Raw genomic sequence first — 26,008 nt, forward strand, 5'->3', positions numbered from 1 at the left:
ATATATCTATATACCTGATGACAGGGTGAGTTTGGTTATATATCTATATACCTGATGACAGGGTGAGTTTGGTTATATATATATATACCTGATGACAGGGTGAGTTTGGTTATATATTTATATACCTGATGACAGGGTGAGTTTGGTTATATATCTATATACCTGATGACAGGGTGAGTTTAGTTATATATATATATACCTGATGACAGGGTGAGTTTGGTTATATATATATATATACCTGATGACAGGGTGAGTTTGGTTATATATCTATATACCTGATGACAGGGTGAGTTTGGTTATATATATATATACCTGATGACAGGGTGAGTTTAGTTATATATATATATACCTGATGACAGGGTGAGTTTGGTTATATATATACCTGATGACAGGGTGAGTTTGGTTATATATATATATACCTGATGACAGGGTGAGTTTAGTTATATATATATATACCTGATGACAGGGTGAGTTTGGTTATATATCTATATACCTGATGACAGGGTGAGTTTAGTTATATATCTATATACCTGATGACAGGGTGAGTTTGGTTATATATATATATACCTGATGACAGGGTGAGTTTAGTTATATATATATACCTGATGACAGGGTGAGTTTGGTTATATATCTATATACCTGATGACAGGGTGAGTTTGGTTATATATATATATATACCTGATGACAGGGTGAGTTTAGTTATATATATATATACCTGATGACAGAGTGAGTTTAGTTATATATATATATACCTGATGACAGGGTGAGTTTAGTTATATATCTATATACCTGATGACAGGGTGAGTTTAGTTATATATCTATATACCTGATGACAGGGTGAGTTTGGTTATATATATATATACCTGATGACAGGGTGAGTTTGGTTATATATATATATACCTGATGACAGGGTGAGTTTGGTTATATATATATATACCTGATGACAGAGTGAGTTTAGTTATATATATATATACCTGATGACAGGGTGAGTTTAGTTATATATCTATATACCTGATGACAGGGTGAGTTTAGTTATATATCTATATACCTGATGACAGGGTGAGTTTAGTTATATATCTATATACCTGATGACAGGGTGAGTTTAGTTATATATCTATATACCTGATGACAGGGTGAGTTTAGTTATATATATATATACCTGATGACAGGGTGAGTTTAGTTATATATCTATATACCTGATGACAGGGTGAGTTTGGTTATATATATATATATATACCTGATGACAGGGTGAGTTTAGTTATATATATATATACCTGATGACAGGGTGAGTTTAGTTATATATCTATATACCTGATGACAGGGTGAGTTTGGTTATATATATATATACCTGATGACAGGGTGAGTTTAGTTATATATCTATATACCTGATGACAGGGTGAGTTTAGTTATATATATATATACCTGATGACAGGGTGAGTTTAGTTATATATCTATATACCTGATGACAGGGTGAGTTTAGTTATACAGTCAAACCTGTCATATGTGACCTTCCAAGGGAGTCATTAAAAAAGGTCACATATGACAGGTGGTCTCTTAATCCAGGTTCAAAGAAAATGACCCGAAAAGTAAAGTTCATAATTATTCTGCCACATATGTAAAATTTATCAGCTACAAGTATTAGTACATATATGAAAAGGAATTACCTCAGTCATCAATTAAGATTGTGTATATAATCAAATCTGTAAGAGACTTCTTGAGGAAAACGAAAGAAAGAAAAAAAAAGAAAAAAAAAAAAAGAAAAATCACTATTCACTTTATGAAATAAAATGCTTATAATAATGAACAATATATAAAAATATCCCCATTTCTACATATGAAGTACAATACATGTATCTGTTTTTATAAATTTAATTAAGTTTCTTTTATTTTCATTGATATATATATAATTATATTTAAATTATTTTAGCATGTTACAATAAAAAATAAATATTTTTAAAAACAAAAAATAATCAAAGAGTTTGAATGGCTAATTTGATTATTTCCAGTGCCGGATACATTTCCAAAAAAAAAAAAAAAACTTTTTTTTTTTTTTTTGCATTCCTGAATTCCTGGTCCGGACTTCCGTCCAGATTATTAGTCACGTAACTGCATTTCCTTCATAACGATGGAGACGTTTTTAACTTGCAAATATCTGTCCTAATGTCTCAAAAAGAACATAAATTCCAGTTAAACAGTAAGTTGACTGTTTGTTCACTCTTTTTGCATACTTCCCAAGCAAATGTTTGTATTTCTATCTATCAAAATTTCGTGAAAATCGTCTGAATGGCGAGGACGTTTTTTCGCCATATCCCATCTCCTTCTTTCATTCTTTAGAAGTAAAATACAGTTTCGTTCGTTTTTGGGTGTTATCAGAGCAAATATAATCAATTCAGTACATTTTTTGAGACAGAATAAGACATTTCATGCATTTCTGAAGTATTTTTTAATCTTTAAAAGCAGATAAGTTCGTCCGGTTTCTTCTTGATTATGACTTCTGCTTCCGTTTTAAAACTCGGAAAGTCGCTGAAAAAAGTCGCTTTTCAGCATTTGGGAAACGGAAATGACGGTCGTTAGTCGCGTCTGACAGGTAGTCGCTTAATTCAGGTCACTAGTATAGTAAATAACGTTGGGAGGAAAAAATACGGTCGCATATGAAAGGAAGTCGTTTAATTCAGGTGGTCGCTAAGGCAGGTTTGACTGTATATCTATATACCTGATGACAGGGTGAGTTTAGTTATATATATATATACCTGATGACAGGGTGAGTTTAGTTATATATCTATATACCTGATGACAGGGTGAGTTTGGTTATATATATATATATATACCTGATGACAGGGTGAGTTTAGTTATATATATATATACCTGATGACAGGGTGAGTTTAGTTATATATATATATACCTGATGACAGGGTGAGTTTAGTTATATATATATATACCTGATGACAGGGTGAGTTTGGTTATATATCTATATACCTGATGACAGGGTGAGTTTGGTTATATATATATATATACCTGATGACAGGGTGAGTTTGGTTATATATATATACCTGATGACAGGTTGAGTTTAGTTATATATATATATACCTGATGACAGGGTGAGTTTGGTTACTGTAAACGTACTTATTTTAGCGCAATCAAATTTTAGCGCATTTGCAGATTTCAGCCAGTTAGCGCAATGATGAATTAGCGCATCCACAGAACTTTCTATAGAAATGGAACGTACAAAAAGTAATTAGCGCAATCATAATTTAGCGCAAGGCTTCCAGCGCAAAAAGCGCTAAAATAAAATTACCGCTAAAATATGTACGTTTACAGTATATATATATATACCTGATGACAGGGTGAGTTTAGTTATATATATATATACCTGATGACAGGGTGAGTTTGGTTATATATATATATACCTGATGACAGGGTAAGTTTGGTTATATATATATATACCTGATGACAGGGTGAGTTTGGTTATATATATATATACCTGATGACAGGGTGAGTTTAGTTATATATATATACCTGTAATTTGTTTACTCTAAAGATGAACTGTCCATCCTCTCTCTTCATTGTGAGGTGTTTGTTTGGGCAAAAAGACGCCTGTCAGGCCTTGTAATCTAACTTACCTTTTTACATTATCAACAAAGCAAACAAAACACCACTGATACATTTCTGCATTTCTCATTGAATATATGAAATGGCTGCAACATTCCAGAGAAATTTCAGATCATGAACTGGTAGCCAATGATATTTTTATGGCCCACCATATATTGGAGTGCATATAGTGTTGCCCATGTCCATCCTGTCTCTATCTCATCCGAAACAATTAACCAACTTCATTCCTTCATGATTTTTTGTCAAACTTTATGTGAAGGTCACATGGAAGTGGGGGAATTGATATCTTTAAGTTTATAGTTTAAAAATTAATTAAATATCGCCAATTCAAGGGTGAGAAAAAACCCATGTCTGATGGCGAGAGGCCAGCAGATCTGATCTTTGGGCAAGTAAATATTGATGACTTCTTGTCTAATGGGCAAGTTCAAATTTTGTTATAATCTTAGCCCTTTCCTTCGAGTAATTTAAGATACTACAATTTAATCGGACCACTTTGTTTCAACTTTAGGCAAAACTTTTTAAGCCAAACTTACTCGAATGACCAGTGATGCTAAATGTTTTTTCATGCTCAGATCAGGAAAGTTTCATGAATATTTCGTAAACCTTCTCAAAGAAGTTCTTTTTGTAATTAATGTCTGATATTTAATGTACAACAGTTGACATCGTTAGAAACAAAAACCACAAATTAAAACAATTATAGTTTATTGGAAAATGTACAGAGCACTAGAACATCACATCAAGAACACAACTTGCTGGGCTACACATAATATACGTTACTATTATCTAATAAAGTGTATCTTATAGACTAGACTATATCTGAAGACATTGAGTATGAACATATAAAGTATAACATTCTTTGTCAAATAAATATAAACATAGATAAATGTGCAGTTGCTGACTGATAATTTTTCAGTCTACCTTAAAACATTTTAAAAAGCACCACACATATCTTCGATAATCGAGAGGTTCCATTCACTTTCGCCCTCTGCACCCCTGGAATATGTCAAAGCCAAATTGTACAACTAGCTATTTGATTGGTGTAAGGAAACTGACCAATCACAAAGCTGATGCATTTTGAAGATAGCAGAGTCAATTAAGTTCAATTGTTCATTTGTTTGGACAAAGGATCAAATAAATCTTTTGTTTTATCTACAAGGTGGCAGTTACTAGGCCTTCAGGTTTTTCATGACATATTCAAGGGATGTAGAGAGAAAAAAGTTAAACATAAAGCATTGAGTATTGAGGATGTAACACACAATGAATGACACTTAACACAAACAGTATCACACAGTGAGTGGGGTTTAATACAAACAGTACCACACAGTGAGTGGGGTTTAACACAAACAGTACCACACAGTGAGTGAGGTTACATACAAACAAAACCACACAGTGAGTGGGGTTACACACAAACAATACCACACAGTGAGTGGGGTTACACACAAACAATACCACACAGTGAGTGGGGTTACACACAAACAGTACCACACAGTGAGTGGGGTTACACCCAAACAGTACCACACAGTGAGTGGGGTTACACACAAACAATACCACACAGTGAGTGGGGTTACACACAAACAGTACCACACAGTGAGTGGGGTTTAACATAAACAGTACCACACAGTGAGTGGGGTTACACACAAACAGTACCACACAGTGAGTGGGGTTACACCCAAACAGTACCACACAGTGAGTGGGGTTACACCCAAACAGTACCACACAGTGAGTGGGGTTACACACAAACAATACCACACAGTGAGTGGGGTTTAACACAAACAGTACCACACAGTGAGTGGGGTTTAACACAAACAGTACCACACAGTGAGTGGGGTTACACACAAACAGTACCACACAGTGAGTGGGGTTACACACAAACATTGAGTTCACCAAAAAAGACAAAAACAAGGAGGGCTATATATAGTTATATACTACAGCACTAAATATCCCGTTATATCAATTGTTAATTATGTGAAATACATCGATAAAACATAATCATGACATCAAAATTCACCTTTGTAGTAGCAAAACAATTTTATATATGATGATAAAAATATATTGACAATTTATATCATTAATCGTGACAATAAGAAAACAACAGTTATAAGAATTATAACAATAATCCTGATACAAAATAAATTGATCTTTAAATAATCTTGAGGAAACAAAAACCATTTATAATAAAACATGTCCTGATGGTAGAAAAGCATTTATCATACAAAATAGTCTATTGTGGTAAAAAAGCACATTTATGATAACACAAGTCCTGATGATACAAAAATATTTGTAATAAAGTAAAGATTATTAAAAAAAATTACACTAGCATAAAAACACACCTTGGAATATTGATCTTCATATTTTCAAATAAAAAAATCCCAAATAGACCATAGCTACACATGTTTCTCTAAGAAAGGTGATAATTTTCTAAAATTGTGATAATTTTCTAAAAATGTGATAATTTTCTTCAGTTCATATGAACACTGACTGATCTCCATCTACTTGTTATCCAGATACTGTCTCATCAGCCATGTATAACCAGGTTTATAAGATATTTGAGTGGCCTGTTAGTAACTTTCATTCAGTTCATTAGAAATTGGCCGACGTCCTGGCACAGTTATTGCACTAAAATGTCCCAACATCCTGACATGACATTGCACTCATATAGTCACTGTTCTGACAGTCACTGCACTGATATGACTAAAACCCCTACCACAGTTTTTAAATCACCCAAATCTATCACCCGAAAATGACACAAAGGAGCTGTCCATAGATGGCATCACTTCCATTTCCTCGTCCTCGTCCTCGCCCTCGTCATCATCGCTGTCCAACTCCATACTGTCATGTGCAGTGCCGCTATACAGATGGTGTGTTGCTATGGAGATGATGCTGTTGATGGTCTGGGGGATGTAGAAACCATTAAACATGGTGAAGATCACCTGCTGGATTGTGACCCACTTGACATGGCGGTACTCGTCGTAAGCCTCCCGGACCCACTCATAGATACTGATGCGTTCCTCCAGGCGCTTACGGATTTGGGAAGATACTGGAGAGGAAGAGATTTGGCGATGTCTGCGTACACTTTCTCTGATACGACAATCTGTAAAAAGATATACAGCATTAGTTAATTTCTAAACTAGTGCCTGATGTGGTACTACTTTACATAGATCTAGAGAGTCTATTGTCATGTCACCAATAGTAAAGTCTTATTTCACCTGTCATTTCACCAATAGTAAAGTCTTATTTCACCTGTCATGTCACCAATAGTAAAGTCTTATTTCACCTGTCATTTCACCAATAGTAAAGTCTTATTTCACCTCACAAACATATACACACAAATAACAACAAAGCTTTGAAGAGAATACCTTTCTGAACATACCTTTCTGAACATACCTTTCTGAACATCTAATACCTTTCTGAACATCTAATACCTTTCTGAACATCTAATACCTTTCTGAACATCTAATACCTTTCTGAACACCTCAATCAGAAAGACAGACAGAGGACTTGCAAATATTATGTACATAATATGTAGTTTAAATCATATATCCGAGATTTTTCGGAAAAGATGCTTTCCCAAGAAAATGAAAATATTATCTCATCATTAATGTACTGTACCGTGTCTTGGTGATAAGCTCTGTTGAGATTTATTTCAAAAAGATTTAAAATAAAAACTGAGATAGTATGATCATTCATTTCCATTTATATAATTAATTAAGAAAAGTGAGTAATAAATAAAATAAGAAATACATTTGAAGCACAGAATACAGCATTTATATTGTAATGAATTCTATTTACTGTCCAGATTTGTAAGTAAAGTTTGAGATCATACATGGGATACAACACAGTCAAAAAATAATGAATTGATTGTAATGAAAATTGACATAAGTAATGTTTGCATCACCATTTGCTTGGTTGCAAAAAGTTACTTTGCTTTTCCATGCTAATTGCCTCAATATCTAGACATTTCTGAGAAAAAAACATGCAATTTTTACAGAAAGGTAATAATTTCAATTTGTGTTGGTATTTTTATTTCATAAAAAAGGGGAAATTTGAACATTTTTTTGAAATCATATTACCTTTCTTGCAGTGATACTAGCTTATGATAAATATCATAATATGAAAGAACATGACCTCGCCATGATAAAAACAATACGTTACATTATTGTCATTTTTCTATTTATCACAAGAGTTATCCCCTCTTTATAATTCATCAAGTTCAAGTTCTTTATAAGCTAAAAAAAAAAAAGGGGGGGGGGGGGGCAATAGGGGTAAGCCCTTTAAATCACTGCTTTTCATAAAATATTGAATGGATTTGAACTAAATTTGATCCTTAGAGGAAGGGCAACAGATTTTGCATTAATCTAGATCCCAAAACCTAACACTAAAATATCTAGATCCCCAAACCTAACACTAAAATATCTAGATCCCAAAACCTAACACTAAATATCTACATCCCCAAACCTAACTCTAAAATATCTAGATCCCCAAGCTTAACACTAAAATATCTACATCCCCAAACCTAACACTAAAATATCTACATCCCCAAGCTTAACACTAAAATATCTACATCCCCAAACCTAACAATGAAATATCTACATCACCAAACCTAACAATAAATATCTAGATCCCAAAACCTAACACTAAAATATCTACATCCCCAAACCTAACACTAAAATATCTACATCCCCAAACCTAACACTAAAATATCTACATCCCCAAACCTAACACTAAACTATCTAGATCCCCAAACCCAACACTAAAATATCTAGATCACCAAACTTAACACTAAAATATCTACATCCCCAAACCTAACACTAAAATATCTACATCCCCAAACCTAACACTAAAATATCTACATCCCCAAACCTAACACTAAACTATCTACATCCCCAAACCCAACACTAAAATATCTAGATCACCAAACTTAACACTAAAATATCTACATCCCCAAACCTAACACTAAAATATCTACATCCCCAAACCTAACACTAAAATATCTAGATCCCCTGACTTAACACTAAAGTATCTACATTACCAAACCTAACACTAAAATATCTACATCACCAAACCTAACACTAAAATATCTAGATCCCAAAACCTAACACTAAAATATCTAGATCCCAAAACTTAACACTAAAATATCTACATCCCAAAACTGAACACTAAAATATCTACATCACCAAACCTAACACTAAAATATCTACATCACCAAACCTAACACTAAAATATCTACATCACCAAACCTAACACTAAAATATCTAGATCCCAAAACCTAACACTAAAATATCTACATCCCCAAACCTAACACTAAAATATCTAGATCCCCAAACCTAACACTAAAATATCTAGATCCCCAAACCTAACACTAAAATATCTACATCCCCAAACTTAACACTAAAATATCTACATCCCCAAACCTAACACTAAAATATCTAGATCCCCAAACCTAACAATAAATATCTACATCCCCAAACTTAACCCTAAAATATCTAGATCCCCAAACCTAACACTAAAATATCTAGATCCCCAAGCTTAACACTAAAATATCTACATCCCCAAACATAACACTAAAATATCTACATCCCCAAACCTAACAATGAAATATCTACATCACCAAACCTAACAATAAATATCTAGATCCCAAAACCTAACACTAAAATATCTACATCCCCAAACCTAACACTAAAATATCTACATCCCCAAACCTAACACTAAAATATCTACATCCCCAAACCTAACACTAAAATATCTACATCCCCAAACCTAACACTAAATATCTACATCCCCAAACCTAACAATAAAATATCTACATCCTCAAACCTAACACTAAACTATCTAGATCCCCAAACCCAACACTAAAATATCTAGATCACCAAACTTAACACTAAAATATCTAGATCCCCAAACCTAACACTAAAATATCTTCATCCCCAAACCTAACACTAAAATATCTACATCCCCAAACCTAACACTAAAATATCTACATCCCCAAACCTAACACTAAAATATCTACATCCCCAAACCTAACACTAAAATATCTAGATCCCCTGACTTAACACTAAAATATCTACATTACCAAACCTAACACTAAAATATCTACATCACCAAACCTAACACTAAAATATCTAGATCCCAAAACCTAACACTAAAATATCTAGATCCCAAAACTTAACACTAAAATATCTACATCCCAAAACTGAACACTAAAATATCTACATCACCAAACCTAACACTAAAATATCTACATCACCAAACCTAACACTAAAATATCTACATCACCAAACCTAACACTAAAATATCTAGATCCCAAAACCTAACACTAAAATATCTAGATCCCCAAACCTAACACTAAAATATCTAGATCCCGAAACCTAACACTAAAATATCTAGATCCCCAAACCTAACACTAAAATATCTACATCCCCAAACTTAACACTAAAATATCTACATCCCCAAACCTAACACTAAAATATCTACATCCCCAAACCTAACACTAAAATATCTAGATCCCCAAGCTTAACACTAAAATATCTACATCCCCAAACCTAACACTAAAATATCTACATCCCCAAACCTAACACTAAAATATCTAGATCCCCAAACCTAACACTAAAATATCTAGATCCCCAAACCTAACACTAAAATATCTACATCCCCAAACTTAACACTAAAATATCTACATCCCCAAACCTAACACTAAAATATCTACATCCCCAAACATAACACTAAAATATCTACATCCCCAAACATAACACTAAAATATCTACATCCCCAAACATAACACTAAAATATCTACATCCCCAAACATAACACTAAAATATCTACATCCCCAAAGCTAACACTAAAATATCTACATCCCCAAACCTAACACTAAAATATCTACATCCCCAAACCTAACACTAATATATCTAGATCCCAAAACCTAACACTAAAATATCTACATCCCCAAACTTAACACTAATATATCTAGATCCCCAAACCTAACACTGAAATATCTAGATCCCCAAACCTAACACTAAAATATCTACATCCCCAAACCTAACAACAAAATATCTACATCCCCAAACCTAACACTAAAATATCTACATCCCCAAACCTAACAATAAATATCTAGATCCCCAAACTTAACACTAAAATATCTAGATCCCCAAACTTAACACTAAAATATCTATATCCCCAAACCTAACACTAAAATATCTGCATCCCCCAACGTAACACTAAAATATCTACATCCCCAAACCTAACACTAAAATATCTACATCCCCAAACCTAACACTAAAATATCTACATCCCCAAACCTATCACTAAAATATCTAGATCCCCAAACCTAACACTAAAATATCTACATCCCCAAACCTAACACTAAAATATCTACATCCCCAAACCTAACACTAAAATATCGAGATCCCCAAACTTAACACTAAAATATCTACATCCCCAAACATAACACTAAAATATCTACATCCCCAAACCTAACACTAAAATATCTACATCCCCAAACCTAACACTAAAATATCTACATCCCCAAACCTAACACTAAAATATCGAGATCCCCAAACTTAACACTAAAATATCTACATCCCCAAACATAACACTAAAATATCTACATCCCCAAACCTAACAATAAAATATCTACATCCCCAAACCTAACAATAAAATATCTACATCACCAAACCTAACACTAAAATATCTAGATCCCCAAACCTAACACTAAAATATCTCAGTCTATCCACAATATATAATATTGTATCTGATTAGATCTCAACCCCAAACCTAAAATATGACTCAATGGGTTTGATTTGAAATATCCCTGTCCCAAAGCTTAATTTTAGTCCCCAAACTAAACTTACTAGATATGCTGATTCCTGATCAACGACTACATCTTAATTTCTAAAGCTAGATCTGACCAAAATTGTATTCCCCTTTTCTAACTAATATTATCTAGATGCCCAAATTTATCAAAACCCAAACATATTCTGACCCAAACATTAATCTTGATATTCCCAGACATGAATCTGATTTAATATACTGATTCCTTAATGCTGACTTAATTTAATCTCAATCAATAATGCTAAATCTAACAAAAAGTTTCAATCCTAAACCTGACTAGCATATCTTGATTAATCCCCAAAAGTAACCTGACTAAAACTCATTTCCCAAACCTAAATCAATTTAATCCTATTCCCAAAAAAGGTTGCTGAAACCACGACTCTGAATAAATGTATACTGATTCATAAATGATGACTTAATCCTCAAACTCTTATCAATTCTGCTGTTTCTATACCAAGTTTTAAATCCTTCAAATGTTGAAGATTATGTCTATACCTAGGGTATAAAATCCGAAAAAAGGGGGGTCCTGACCCCCAGGACCCCCACCCCTTGATCCACTAGTGATATTTATTGCACAGTTCTGAGATACATAACTTTTACAGCATGGTGATACCTTGTTTTGTATATAGCATTTTTCTCTCCTTTTACAGTATAACACATTGCTCCGTATCCCTGATACTCTGTAACTACATTATGTGCCATATTATGTGTAAAATCACACATCATATAATTTTATCGAGGTATTTGTCTTTATTCATCAACAATATTGAGAACTGTTATTAATTTTGCCTGTCCTTGGAATGTTAAAGTCACTGAGTACCCAATCTATTCAACCTGAATGCTACTAGCAGTGAAGCTCTGCTTGTATATTTAAAACACATGGCACACTTTTTTTTGTAGTGGCCAGTGATAATTTATTTTGCATGAAAAACTTATTGCCAATATAATTTCAGATTACCTTAAGAAATATCTAGTAAATCTTAGCTACATTACTGTTATCATTATCTGTGAACAAAAGCTGAATTCTGGATTGTATTTATCCTGTAACTAGTGTAACTAGAAAGATTATTTCGTACAGAATTTTGATACAATGCTTATCTACTGTATATAACTCAGATAAATTTCAAAATATTTTATTGTCAACACAACAAGTATAAATTTACATTGAATATTGTACAGAATTGGTGTTGGCAAAGGGGATTGGACAACAGGCTCAGCCTATATTACTCAGACATATCACTGTTAATCTATACTTGTAAGATATCAGGTACATTACGGGGAATAGAAAATAAATCAAAATCTGACTAATTTATTATTGATGATATAGATTTTCCAAAACAGCTGTAAATTGTATTTGCTGAACATAAAAAAACTATTGTGTGAAAATATCATTTTACTAATGTGTGCATTTTCTTCAATTCAAACATTTCTATCAATTTCTGGTTGTTAGTTTTAAGTTTCATTAATTCATTATAAACATATGATAAAGATATGTTACTTATAATAACTGAAAAAAAAAGATCTGCAAACATATTTCCATTTCTGCAGTTGATACATTTGATGCAGTAGTACTAGAGTGTTTAGTTGGAGGGAGATGATTTTAAGGGGAGATAACTTACCCAGGAGAACTATCTGATGAGTGGCTTTGTCATGACAGGACATCAGCTCCCTAAGTCTCTTGGCAATAGCATACACCTCTGTCTGGGAAACAGGCTTGGCAGGGATGTACATGATGATGGCTGTGTAAGGAAAATCTGATTGTCGAATCTTCAAATATACAATGTAGCTGGTGATAAGATTGTCTCTACTGCCTATCGTATCTGGGAGAGTGATTTCTGATGTGTTTCAAAGGTCAGTTGTGTCCAGTTTATGGAATAGGAGGAGCATATATGGGTGGATATACAAACTTATTGATTGGTAGAAAAACACTTGTATGTTTTGGTTGGACTGGGTCCCCAGGGTTTGGACAAAGACTGGTATACATTTACACTTTCCTTTACTGGTCATTGGATCAACACTGGGCCAATTTAACGTGCCTACCCACACAAGGTGATAATTAATATGGAGATGCTATTGTTTCTACCATCACACCTCATCAGATTAGTTGACAGGTATCACAACACTGTACAGGTAAAATAAACAAAAGTCATTCAACAGGTGTTTAGCCCTAATTAGGCATTATACACAGATCAGGGTAGGTTATCACACCTGTGGTACAATAACTTACTGGTATATCAACACTCCTTGTGATGGTGTCAATCAACCAGGCTTCTTAAAAAAGCAGGTTTGAATTACATCATTAGTGTACTTTAGGTAGGTAAACCAGGTAGATTGACCAATAAATGTTTTATTATGTACAGTACACTTGTATAAACCAGGTATAAAATGTTTGAACAGAGCACCTGTACAATCAATATTTTTAGACGAAATTAATATGACAATAAATCAATAAGATAAAAACTTGCACAAATATGTTGACTTAATCATGAATCATTGAGTTAAGTTATCAGTTAAAAAAAGTGGATTATTTTCAAAAAGATATGTGGCATTTTATTTGCAATCTTTTCTAAGCAAGATGATTTTTCTTGACAATGATACCTTAGTTTGAATAAGAATTTGTTTTTCATTTCCAATGGAAACACATGAAATTGATCTTATTTTGATAAGCACATGCATAGATAGTGTATTGTAAATCAATTCACTTTTGTTGAGTGTTGAAAGCTATAGTAATACATGGTATTAGGTTCCCTGTGCGGGTTAAACTATCCCTTGCCAGTGTTAAACTGGGGAAAAAACACATTTTATTTTTTTTTGTGCAAATGTTGAAAGCTATTAACACGTCACTTTATGATTGTACTAGGGTGCTGATATTTGTTAAAAGAGTCCCTATGGAGTTACACTATCCCTTCTTGGGGTGAAACTGAAAATAAAACAATGTCGAAATGCTCACAATAGACAATTTATACTGGTCCACATTTTTCAAGGGAGACAACTCTCATTAGGATAATATTTTGTCTAAAAATTGAAGAAATATGTCCAAAAGCAATTACATTTGTATTTAATATATTCATTTAACAACAACATATTTTGTCTCCCGAATATATAAATTGGTATGGTTTTGAAAATTGCATGAATTCACAAAACAAGTAAACAAAATAGATATTATTAATGCAATTCCAATTAATATATTTTAATTGTTTATTGACAAACATTTGCGAGACGAGCTATGCTGTTCTCCAACAGCTCTTGTTTTAACTTCAAGCTGTATTCCTCAAAAGTATATATCTGTAACTTTCATTATTGTTATACAAGAAATGTAGTTCTTTGAGAAAAAACATGGAATTAGTTTTTTTTTTAAATATCACAGCCATTAGGTAGACTATGGTAAATTTTCTGTTGTAAAGCATACCTTTGTTTTTCTTTGTTTTTCTTTTTTCATGTAGTGAAAACAAATTCAGTCTTCTCATGTTTGTAACTTTAAGGAAAAAATTCCATTTAAAAAGATTTCCTTCTCAAACTATTTTGATTTGTTTGAGCGATAACTTTTAATATGTTTGATGGATAATGTTTACAAAGATAGACTTTGGCCTACTTCGGGCGTCAACTATTATTATAGTTAGGCTATTCAGTCTAATGTGATTACATATGTGTATCTTCCAATTCAATTTTCAATTCTTTTATTACTTTCGGCCGTACGACCTATCAGTCACATGCAAAAACATTGTACAAGAACTACATAAATTACAGCATGGCGTATACAACAGAACATAACATAAAGAGAATGAGACATCATAACATCAGTGATTGGTTTAGTAATTATTTCTTAATTTAGTAGCTTCATGTATATATTTTCCTAGAGAACACAGTTCCTTTACATTTTGTACTCTGAATAGCTGAATGAATTTAAAAACAGATGGGTTATTCCAGTAATAACGATTGATGTACTTTTTCCTTAAATTTCTATAACTATTACATTCAAGAATAAAATGATATTCATCTTCAATTTGTTGTCTATTATTACACATATTACAAAATCGTCTTAATCTTGGAGTATTATTATATCTACCAGCTTCAATGGCTAAACAATGTGCAGATAGACGTATCTTAGTAAGACAAATTCTAAATCTTTTAGGAATATATTTGGTAACATAAAAAGGTAATGTTACAATGTCCACAAGATGTTTATATATATGACATTTTGAGGATTACTCTAATAAATGGTGTAGGTGTTGCTGAGCTTGGTCAAAAATTCTCTGCTTAATAACTGGCAAAATATTGTCGATATAACTTGCATACATTTGCTGGTTTTCCCACACATAACAAAAACCAAGCGAAAAAAGTTCATTTTTAACAAAAGTTACCCAATTGAAACAATTTCTTGTATTACAATTTCTTAAAAATCCATAAACACGATTTAAAATACAATTTTGTGTAGTAATTAACTTAAACCAGTACTTAATTATCCTTAGTTTCCTGTAATATTGTAGTGGAAAACGACCTATAGTTCACAATACACCATCGCATTTGAGGTTGATTTCTTTACATTAAGTATTCTTTTGCAAAAATGTGTGTGGACCTTTTCAATGTCAATTGCCTTTGACGATCCCCATATCTCGCAACTATAGCTTAAAATACTTCCAACATATGTATTGAAAAGATGAAGCATAGTTTCAATATTTAATTGCATGTGATTACATTTTGTAAAAAGTGCAAACATTGCTTTCCGACCCTGATTTGATAGCTGTATTTGAATACTGTTGAATTTATTATTAAATTTCAGATTTACTCCTAAATATGTGAATTCATTTACACAGGCAAGGTCATTACCCTGATATGTCCATTTCTCATTGTAGTGAACTATACCACCTTTTCGAAAAACAACGACTTTAGTTTTTTCAATATTTACAGTAAGTTTCCATTGGTTTGAATACCTTTCTAAATTATCGAGTAGATCTTGCAAACCCTTGACAGTCTCCGAAAATAGCACCATATCATCAGCATAAAGCATTAGAAATAAACTAAGGTCTTGAAAATTGTATTGCTTCCAAATGGTGAGGGGCCGCGGTGGCCGTGTGGTTAAGATGTCCAAACACTTCATCACTGACCATAGGCCGGTGGTTTTTCTCCGGGTACTCTGGTTTTCCCCCACCTCCAAAACTTGGCACGTCCTTAAATGACCCTGGCTGTTAATAGGACGTTAAACAAAATAAACCAAACAGAATGGTGAGGCATGCCCAAACTAAATCTAGTTACTATCCTCAGACCAATTGGTTGAGCAAAGTCAACTAGACATGCACATTGTAACTTGTCGTATCTTTACACATGTCCATTACATGTAACCAAAGTGAGTTCACTTCTACAATAGTTAGGTTATAGTCACTAGTAGATGAAGTACAATGTAGTTCACTATAATGTAGGTAATTGAAATTAGGAGTTCTATGTACCTATATGGACTGAGACATGTATCTATTTGTGATGCTCTTGTTAGCTCCCTACCAATGAAACGTGGCAGTTGGGGGGTCCTTTATAATGCTGTCCTAATACATTGCCCTTAACGATGCAGACTTAATACATTGTTCTTGTTGATGTAGTCCTAATACATTGTCTCTATCAATGATGTCCTAATACATTGTCTCTATCAATGCAGTCCTAATACCTTGTCTATCAATACAGTCCAAATACATTGTCTCTATCAATGCTGTCCTAATACATTGTCTCTATCAATGCTGTCCTAATACATTGTCTCTATCAATGCAGTCCTAATACATTGTCTCTATCAATGTAGTCCTAATACATTGTCTCTATCAATGTAGTCCTAATACATTGTCTCTATCAATGCTGTCCTAAAACATTGTCTCTATCAATGCTGTCCTAATACATTGTCTCTATCAATGCAGTCCTAATACATTGTCTCTATCAATGCTGTCCTAATACATTGTCTCTATCAATGCAGTCCTAATACATTGTCTCTATCAATGCTGTCCTAATACATTGTCTCTATCAATGCTGTCCTAATACATTGTCTCTATCAATGCTGTCCTAATACATTGTCTCTATCAATGTAGTCCTAATACATTGTCTCTATCAATGCCGTCCTAATACATTGTCTCTATCAATGCCGTCCTAATACATTGTTCTTGTTGATGTAGTCCTAATACATTGTCTCTATCAATGCTGTCCAAATACATTGTCTCTATCAATGTTGTCCTAATACATTGTCTCTATCAATGCTGTCCTTATACATTGTCTCTATCAATGTAATCCTAATACATTGTCTCTATCAATGCCGTCCTAATACATTGTCTCTATCAATGTAATCCTCATACATTGTCTCTATCAATGCTGTCCTAATACATTGTCTCTATCAATGCAGTCCTAATACATTGTCTCTATCAATGCTGTCCTAATACATTGTCTCTATCAATGCTGTCCTAATACATTGTCTCTATCAATGCAGTCCTAATACATTGTTCTTGTTGATGTAGTCCTAATACATTGTCTCTATCAATGCTGTCCAAATACATTGTCTCTATCAATGTTGTCCTAATACATTGTCTCTATCAATGCTGTCCTTATACATTGTCTCTATCAATGTAATCCTAATACATTGTCTCTATCAATGCTGTCCTAAAACATTGTCTCTATCAATGCTGTCCTAATACATTGTCTCTATCAATGCAGTCCTAATACATTGTCTCTATCAATGCTGTCCTAATACATTGTCTCTATCAATGCAGTCCTAATACATTGTCTCTATCAATGTAGTCCTAATACATTGTCTCTATCAATGCTGTCCTAATACATTGTCTCTATCAATGCTGTCCTAATACATTGTCTCTATAAATGCTGTCCTAATACATTGTCTCTATCAATGCTGTCCTAATACATTGTCTCTATCAATGCTGTCCTAATACATTGTCTCTATCAATGTAGTCCTAATACATTGTCTCTATCAATGCAGTCCTAATACATTGTCTCTATCAATGTAGTCCTAATACATTGTCTCTATCAATGCTGTCCTAAAACATTGTCTCTATCAATGCAGTCCTAATACATTGTCTCTATCAATGCTGTCCTAATACATTGTCTCTATCAATGCTGTCCTAATACATTGTCTCTATCAATGCTGTCCTAATACATTGTCTCTATCAATGTAGTCCTAATACATTGTCTCTATCAATGCAGTCCTAATACATTGTCTCTATCAATGCTGTCCTAATACATTGTCTCTATCAATGCTGTCCTAATACATTGTCTCTATCAATGTAGTCCTAATACATTGTCTCTATCAATGCAGTCCTAATACATTGTCTCTATCAATGCTGTCCTAATACATTGTCTCCATCAATGCTGTCCTAATACATTGTCTCTATCAATGCTGTCCTAATACATTGTCTCTATCAATGCAGTCCTAATACATTGTGTCTATCAATGCAGTCTTAATACATTGTCTCTATCAATGCAGTCTTAATACATTGTCTCTATCAATGCTGTCTTTATACATTGTCTCTATCAATGCTGTCCTAATACATTGTCTCTATCAATGCTGTCCTAATACATTGTCTCTATCAATGCTGTCCTAATACATTGTCTCTATCAATGTAGTCCTAATACATTGTCTCTATCAATGCTGTCCTAATACATTGTCTCTATCAATGTAGTCCTAATACATTGTCTCTATCAATGCTGTCCTAATACATTGTCTCTATCAATGTAGTCCTAATACATTGTCTCTATCAATGCTGTCCTAATACATTGTCTCTATCAATGCAGTCCTAATACATTGTGTCTATCAATGCAGTCTTAATACATTGTCTCTATCAATGCAGTCTTAATACATTGTCTCTATCAATGCTGTCTTTATACATTGTCTCTATCAATGCTCTCCTAATACATTGTCTCTATCAATGCTGTCCTAATACATTGTCTCTATCAATGCTGTCCTAATACATTGTCTCTATCAATGTAGTCCTAATACATTGTCTCTATCAATGCTGTCCTAATACATTGTCTCTATCAATGCAGTCCTAATACATTGTCTATATCAATGCCGTCCTAATACATTGTCTCTATCAATGCCGTCCTAATACATTGTCTCTATCAATGCCGTCCTAATACATTGTCTCTATCAATGCTGTCCTAATACATTGTCTCTATCAATGCTGTCCTAATACATTGTCTCTATCAATGCTGTCCTAATACATTGTCTCTATCAATGTAATCCTAATACATTGTCTCTATCAATGCAGTCTTAATACATTGTCTCTATCAATGCAGTCTTAATACATTGTCTCTATCAATGCTGTCCTTATACATTGTCTCTATCAATGCTGTCCTAATACATTGTCTCTATCAATGCTGTCCTAATACATTGTCTCTATCAATGCTGTCCTAATACATTGTCTCTATCAATGCTGTCCTAATACATTGTCTCTATCAATGCTGTCCTAATACATTGTCTCTATCAATGCTGTCCTAATACATTGTCTCTATCAATGCTGTCCTAATACATTTTCTCTATCAATGCAGTCCTAATACATTGTCTTTATCAATGCTGTCCTAATACATTGTCTCTATCAATGTAGTCCTAATACATTGTCTCTATCAATGCTGTCCTAATACATTGTCCAATTTAATGCATCCCTAATCTATTGTCCTTTTTGATGCAGTCCTAATACATTGTCCTATTTAATGCAGCCCTAATCTATTGTCCTTTTTGATGCAGTCCTAATGATTGCCTTTATCAAGACAGTCCTTACACATCATTCCAATTAATGCATTACTTATACATAACCCTAATTGATGTAATCTGTTAATCGATAGATATATAGAAACGTGCCTAGGCATCTTAGAACCTGCCCTGTTTGTCTTACTGAACTCCTTTTCTTGGCTGTTCAGAAAGTCATCCACTGCATGTTAGGGTACGTTAGAGTTAGGGCGCTTAAAAATGTTGTTTTCAGTTTTGGAAATAGATGAAAGTCTGATGGAGCGAGAACAGGTGAATAAGGCGGATGCTCAATTTAAAGCCACAATCGTGAATGGCAGCCATGGCAATGACAGATTCTTTCACCCTAACCAATTTTGTAAAAGTCGCTTGTCTTGTCCAAGTGAGACCAGTCCTTGGGTACACAGCAATATCATTTTTTCATTACTTATCAGTCTGGTTGTATTATATATTACAAATAAACAAAAGATCACCAAACTTCATAGTAAAATAGAAGGAGTTAATTCTAATGAACTTCAGTCTTGTATTCCCACTTATTTAGGTCCTTGTGTTGAATTGTCCTATATACCATATAGCCAGTGATATTTGCAAGGTATTTTTCACTATTTCGCAGGCCATTATGTGGTCACAAAAATTTCACCAGTGAAATAATAAGACACAAATAGACTGGTAAATATTTGTGAAATAAATGTGAGGCACGACTGTCATTGTGTTGTACCATGGTTAGAGGGCCCGGCCACCTCCACCAGGAACTACAATTATTTATTTTGAAAATAAATTGAATTCTTTTGTTTTAAAAGAAAATTGTGGAATAAGACTATAAAGTACCTATATCTTTATCAATACTGTAGGTATTGTTCTTCCTCCACTAGTTATAAAGTCCTTCAACATCCACTCAGACATATGTATACATAATCCATAACATTGAAGGGGAGAGAACTGGCTTTGTTCAATTGTATATTGATCCTGACTGTTTTGAATAGTAATGAATTAAATGTAATGGGTTATTAAACAACAAACAAAAACATATTGATATATCTGTTTTATTTAAAAGCACTACAGGATCTTAACAAACAATTAACAGTATAGTAATTATATACATTGGACATTGGAGCAAACTATTATTACATAAGCACTACCTCAGAAAGTACTAACATTGGTCAAACCTTGACTGACCACTGTGACTTTAGACAACTATAGAGTTCTGTATTACACAAACCAAGAAGTAGAAGTCAGTGTGGAAGTGTGGTTACTATGGAAACAAATGTCACTGTTAAGTTGTAATACACTGTAGTGGTACTGTGGAACCACATATCAAGGCCACTTAGAAACACTAGTCCCAATCATGGTTGCTATGGAAACACTGACCATCACTGCTGTGGTTTCTGACACTCATGTCGTCCCTGTATTGGTTGCTAATTAAGAGCAACACTTATCCTCCCTGTAGTGGTTGCTATGGAAACACTAATCATACCTGTAATGGACACTGTGGACAACACTGAGTGTTTTTGAGATACCTGTGGTCTGGTCAGTCTCCAGGTCAGAGAGACTTGAGTAGTCTGATGGAGTTGGGAGAGATGGAGCCTCCTGTCCTAGGGTATACATTATGGTCGTCACAACTTGCTGTACTTGCTGCCACTTGCGTAGACGGTAGAGGCGATACAGGAACTTGATTCCATTGGCTACTGCCCTGTGTGTGAGGATCCTCAGAGCCTGGCCTTTACGTTTCTGTTCGAGGTAGACAAGAGCCTGCCTGGTCAGTCTGGCTATATATCTGTCTGTAAAATAAAATACAATATGTAAAAACATTTATAGAGTAGTACAGTTCTCAGTATTAATATACATTGTCATCCGTAAGTTTCCAAAACTTAATTAAAATTTACAAAAATATTTTAAAATTCAGTAATTCTGATTAAATCATAGTTGAAATTCTATCTGATAACTTCTGATCAATATAAGACATGCACTTTTAGAATGGCCGTTAAAGTACAAATCTGCAAAATGCATTATTTTTGTGATATGTCTTTTTCAAAATTTTGTTAAATTGATAACCGTTTTCTACATAATACCAAAAATCTTTAGAAATTCACAGCAATTAATGTTTAAGCTAGGTCACAGCTTATAACAGAATTTGCAATTTTGGAATATCGAATATCTTGGAAAATTATAGGTCCCTCCCTTGACTTTTTGGCAGGTATTGTATAATATTCTTATAAGGGTACATTTACTAGTAATAGGAAGGATTGTAGACAACATCCTATATAGGACAGTGTACTTACCTATGAGGACGATCTGTTGGAGGGACCGATCATGGTGGACCAATAGTTTCTGCAGGTCAGAGGCTATGGTAATGATATCCTGTGTGGCCAGATCGTCAGTGTCTGTGAGGACACTTCTGTGTGTGGACAGATCGTCAGTATCTGTGAGGACACCGCTGTGTGTGGACAGATCATCTGTATCTGTGAGGACACTTCTGTGTGTGGACAGATCGTCAGTATCTGTGAGGACACTTCTGTGTGTGGACAGATCATCTGTATCTGTAAGAACACTACGTGTGGTCATATCGTCAGCATCGGTCATCACATTCCTGGTAAGGGAGGTCATGGTTACCTTTCCAATATATAGGTGTAGATATGTAATATTTATCAGATGGGACCTGAAGGTCAAGTGTGTGTCCCCTAGGGATCACCCATGTATATATACTCCTCCCCCTCCACAATCCCACAGTTCTGACTCGGATCACCTCACCTGTACTCACTTTGATGTGAGGCAATCAAAGATCAAGGTGAAAATCATTAATATTTGTTATTATGAGGTGAGGACCTTTGCCCTTTGATCTCTGTAATTAGGATATACCTGTATGGCCTTTGACCTCTGTAATTAAACATAGTGTTAATAAGGGTCTTAATTTGACCACTGTACCGTGACCAACAGAATAGGGGTAATCATTATAGCCACTCCTTCATTAAGGTATGAGGTGTTGTTACAGCTTACCTGTACAGGTAATTAATGAGATGTTGTTACAGTTTACCTGTACTGGTAATTAACCTGGCCTTTTTACAATTGATCATACCTGACTCTACAATCACAACAATCAAAAGTCCCCAGCTACACACCATGTATGTTTAATTTTTGGATATTTTTCATTTCAGAATATTTGATTTAGCAGATTTCATAGATATTTATAAATTATACAATATGCAATAAAGCTGCCAATATATGTATATATATATTGCATACATTCTTGTAGATATTTGTATACATTGCTTCAGTTAATGTACCTGTACAGATAAACATTTGTCAACTGGTAAATGTCTGGTGAATCATACCAATGAAAATACCTGTAAATAAAACTTGTTAAATTCAAAATAAGGATATGTTTATTTAACAGAGTTTACATTGCCATTTAATTACCTGACCATGACTTGGTTAGTTTTTGTTTGAAACAGTATAGAATTGTTAATGGTGTATATTTGTTCTTTGGGTTAATGAAAAGGCCTTTTTAAATCTGAATGAAACATTAATTTCAATGTAAATAAATTCACAATTGTTAAAGGTACTTCTTAATTCAGGTATTTATCCTCTATTTATATTAAGTTATCTTGAACAATTTTGATTTTCTTTCACTGATTTTTAAAATATATCAATCAAATAAATCATATGAAAGTCTCAAATAGACCATTTTGTTTGACATTTTCAATTAATGGCAAAAACTCATTGGCCACAATATGAGTTTCTGAGTGGCATGTCGGCCAAAAAGCATTCCAGAGTATATTATATATATATGCAAAAATCTGAGATAGGCAAATTCACTATATAACAGGTGATTATGTGATATTATTTTTCTTGCAGGCCCAGGTTACCTTTGTAAATGGAAAAATAAAGAATGCCACCCTTGAAGTATTTGATGACAACACTCCATCAAAAGAAATAGCTGTATTCAAGTAAGTATTAACCAGACAGATAACTATCTATGTCTACAATGCCCATGATTGATTAATGTAAATCACTGCCTCTGCTAGGGATCAAACCCGACTTACTGGTCTTACGCTCAACAGATCAAGCTTAAGAGAAGATCTTTCTAGGCGAACAGTATTTTGCGGCTAGTATTTACCAGGGTTACATAGCCCCCTCCAAGGAAGAACTCGTCCTTGAGTTTCCAGGGGTTACAGCGGTGCTTTCAGAAGCAATGCTGAATTCCTGAGGCCCCATATGTACCAGAGGGCATGATTGATTGAATTTTAATTACTGCCTCTGCTAGGGATTGAACTCAGGACCTTTGGCTTACTAGTCTTACGCTCAAATGATCAAAATTAAGAGATCTCTTTAGCCAAACAGTATTGCAGCTAGTGTGTACCAGGGTTACATAAGTAATCTAACAAATCAAGGGAGATTGTGTCATAGTAAGTAATACACTCAATCGAAGGAGATAACAGTTTCCAGGTAATGGATAAAATCAAGGGAGATAACAGTGTACAAGTAATAGATAAAATCAAGGGAGATAACTGCGTCAAAGTATAAGAAACAATCAAGGGAGATAAGTGTGTCCAAATAATAGACACAATCAAGGGAGATAACTGTGTCCAAGTAAGAGACACAATCAAGGGAGACAACTGTGTCCAAGTAAGAGACAAAATCAAGGGAGATAACTGTGTCTAAGTAAAAGACACAATCAAGGGAGATAAATGTGTCCAAATAAGAAATATACCCAATCAATTTCTGCCATATACAATATACCATGTACTCTACACTGTAGTATATTATGTTTACCTCAAGTTTTGCAGTATTGAATTGACAGTTTACAGAAACATCACTCATTTTAATCAGTGACATTGAATCATTGTTTCTGATATATCACTATTTTTCAATAATGATGAAGTTTGATATTTTATTCATCAGAATTATTTTTGCAGAAAGGTGTCTGACTTCTACACTATAACTGGAAGTGGGCAAAGTATCCTTATAAAAGCCAACAACTTCCTTGGTGTTCAGACATTTACTGCCAGCTATAATACCATCAGACCAGGTAGTTAAAGTTACACAACAGCTTACACACAAAATGGTTAGACCAGCATGTCACACTTAATTTATCTTGACAGTTAAAACATGTGTTCAAATTAGGCTTTACACAAAGAGATTTTAGTCAGTACACAAAAGAGATTTTAGTCAGTACAAAAAAAAAGATTTTAGTCAGTACACAAAAAAGATTTTAGTCGGTACACAAAAAAAGATTTTAGTCGGTACATAAAAGAGATTTTAGTCAGTACACAAGAGATTTAAGTCAGTACAAAAAAGAGATTTTAGTCAGTACACAAGAGATTTTAGTCAGTACACAAAAGATATTTTAGTCAGTACAAAAAAAAGAAGAGATTTTAGCCAGTACACAAAAGAGATTTTTGTCAGTACACAAAAGAGATTTTAATCAGTACACAAAAATTTTTTTAGTCAGTAAACAAAACAGATTTTAGCCAGTACACAAAAGAGATTTTAGTCAGTACACAAAACAGTGTTACATTAGGGTTTAGTCATGACATAGATTTACACTTCAGCATATAGAACTGGATATAAAACAGGAAAATATTCCAAAATAAAAACCATACCAAGACATATCCTAACTATTTCATTATATGGTATAATATTATGAACAAGAACTAAGTGTTAATCCTATTTGAACTTTCAGACTGTGATCAGTTGTCTACAGGACCATACGAGACATACAGCATGATTGGTAAAAGTGGCACTCAGTGTACCTGGTCAATCAAGCCTCAAATCAGTGCATGTAAGTTTAATATGACCTCTAGAGTAGAGTGGTTATCATCACCACAACATTGACCTCTTACGAGGGCATGA

General features: G+C 33.8%; 2 protein-coding genes across 2 annotated transcripts in view; one reads left to right on the forward strand and one right to left on the reverse strand.

Annotated features, from left to right (window-relative positions):
* The window catches only part of LOC117329458 (cubilin-like), a 52,134-nt gene that overhangs the window by 13,338 nt on the left and 12,788 nt on the right, over nt 1–26,008 (forward strand). The window contains exons 10-12 of the mRNA XM_033887410.1: nt 24,011–24,102; nt 25,072–25,184; nt 25,839–25,937. Coding sequence (XP_033743301.1) covers nt 24,011–24,102; nt 25,072–25,184; nt 25,839–25,937 — 304 coding nt within the window. The remainder of the gene's footprint in view (nt 1–24,010; nt 24,103–25,071; nt 25,185–25,838; nt 25,938–26,008) is intronic.
* LOC117329459 lies at nt 21,278–22,869 on the reverse strand. Its single transcript, XM_033887411.1, has 2 exons — nt 22,438–22,869; nt 21,278–21,936 (listed from the first exon to the last, which is right to left on the reverse strand). The coding sequence occupies exons 1-2, from the start codon at nt 22,760–22,762 to the stop codon at nt 21,623–21,625; spliced, it is 639 nt and encodes a 212-aa protein (XP_033743302.1). The 5' UTR covers nt 22,763–22,869; the 3' UTR covers nt 21,278–21,622.

This window comes from Pecten maximus, chromosome 6, assembly GCF_902652985.1.
Source record: "Pecten maximus chromosome 6, xPecMax1.1, whole genome shotgun sequence".
NCBI lineage: Eukaryota > Metazoa > Mollusca > Bivalvia > Pectinida > Pectinidae > Pecten > Pecten maximus.

What these genes read in the sequence shown, in the direction of transcription:
- LOC117329459 (XM_033887411.1), bottom strand. Translation starts at nt 22,762, where the DNA reads ATGACCTCCCTTACCAGGAATGTGATGACCGATGCTGACGATATGACC. An exon ending in CCAACAGATCGTCCTCATAG is followed by an intron (nt 21,937 to 22,437) that starts GTAAGTACACTG and finishes TTTATTTTACAG; the next exon opens with ACAGATATATAGCCAGACTG.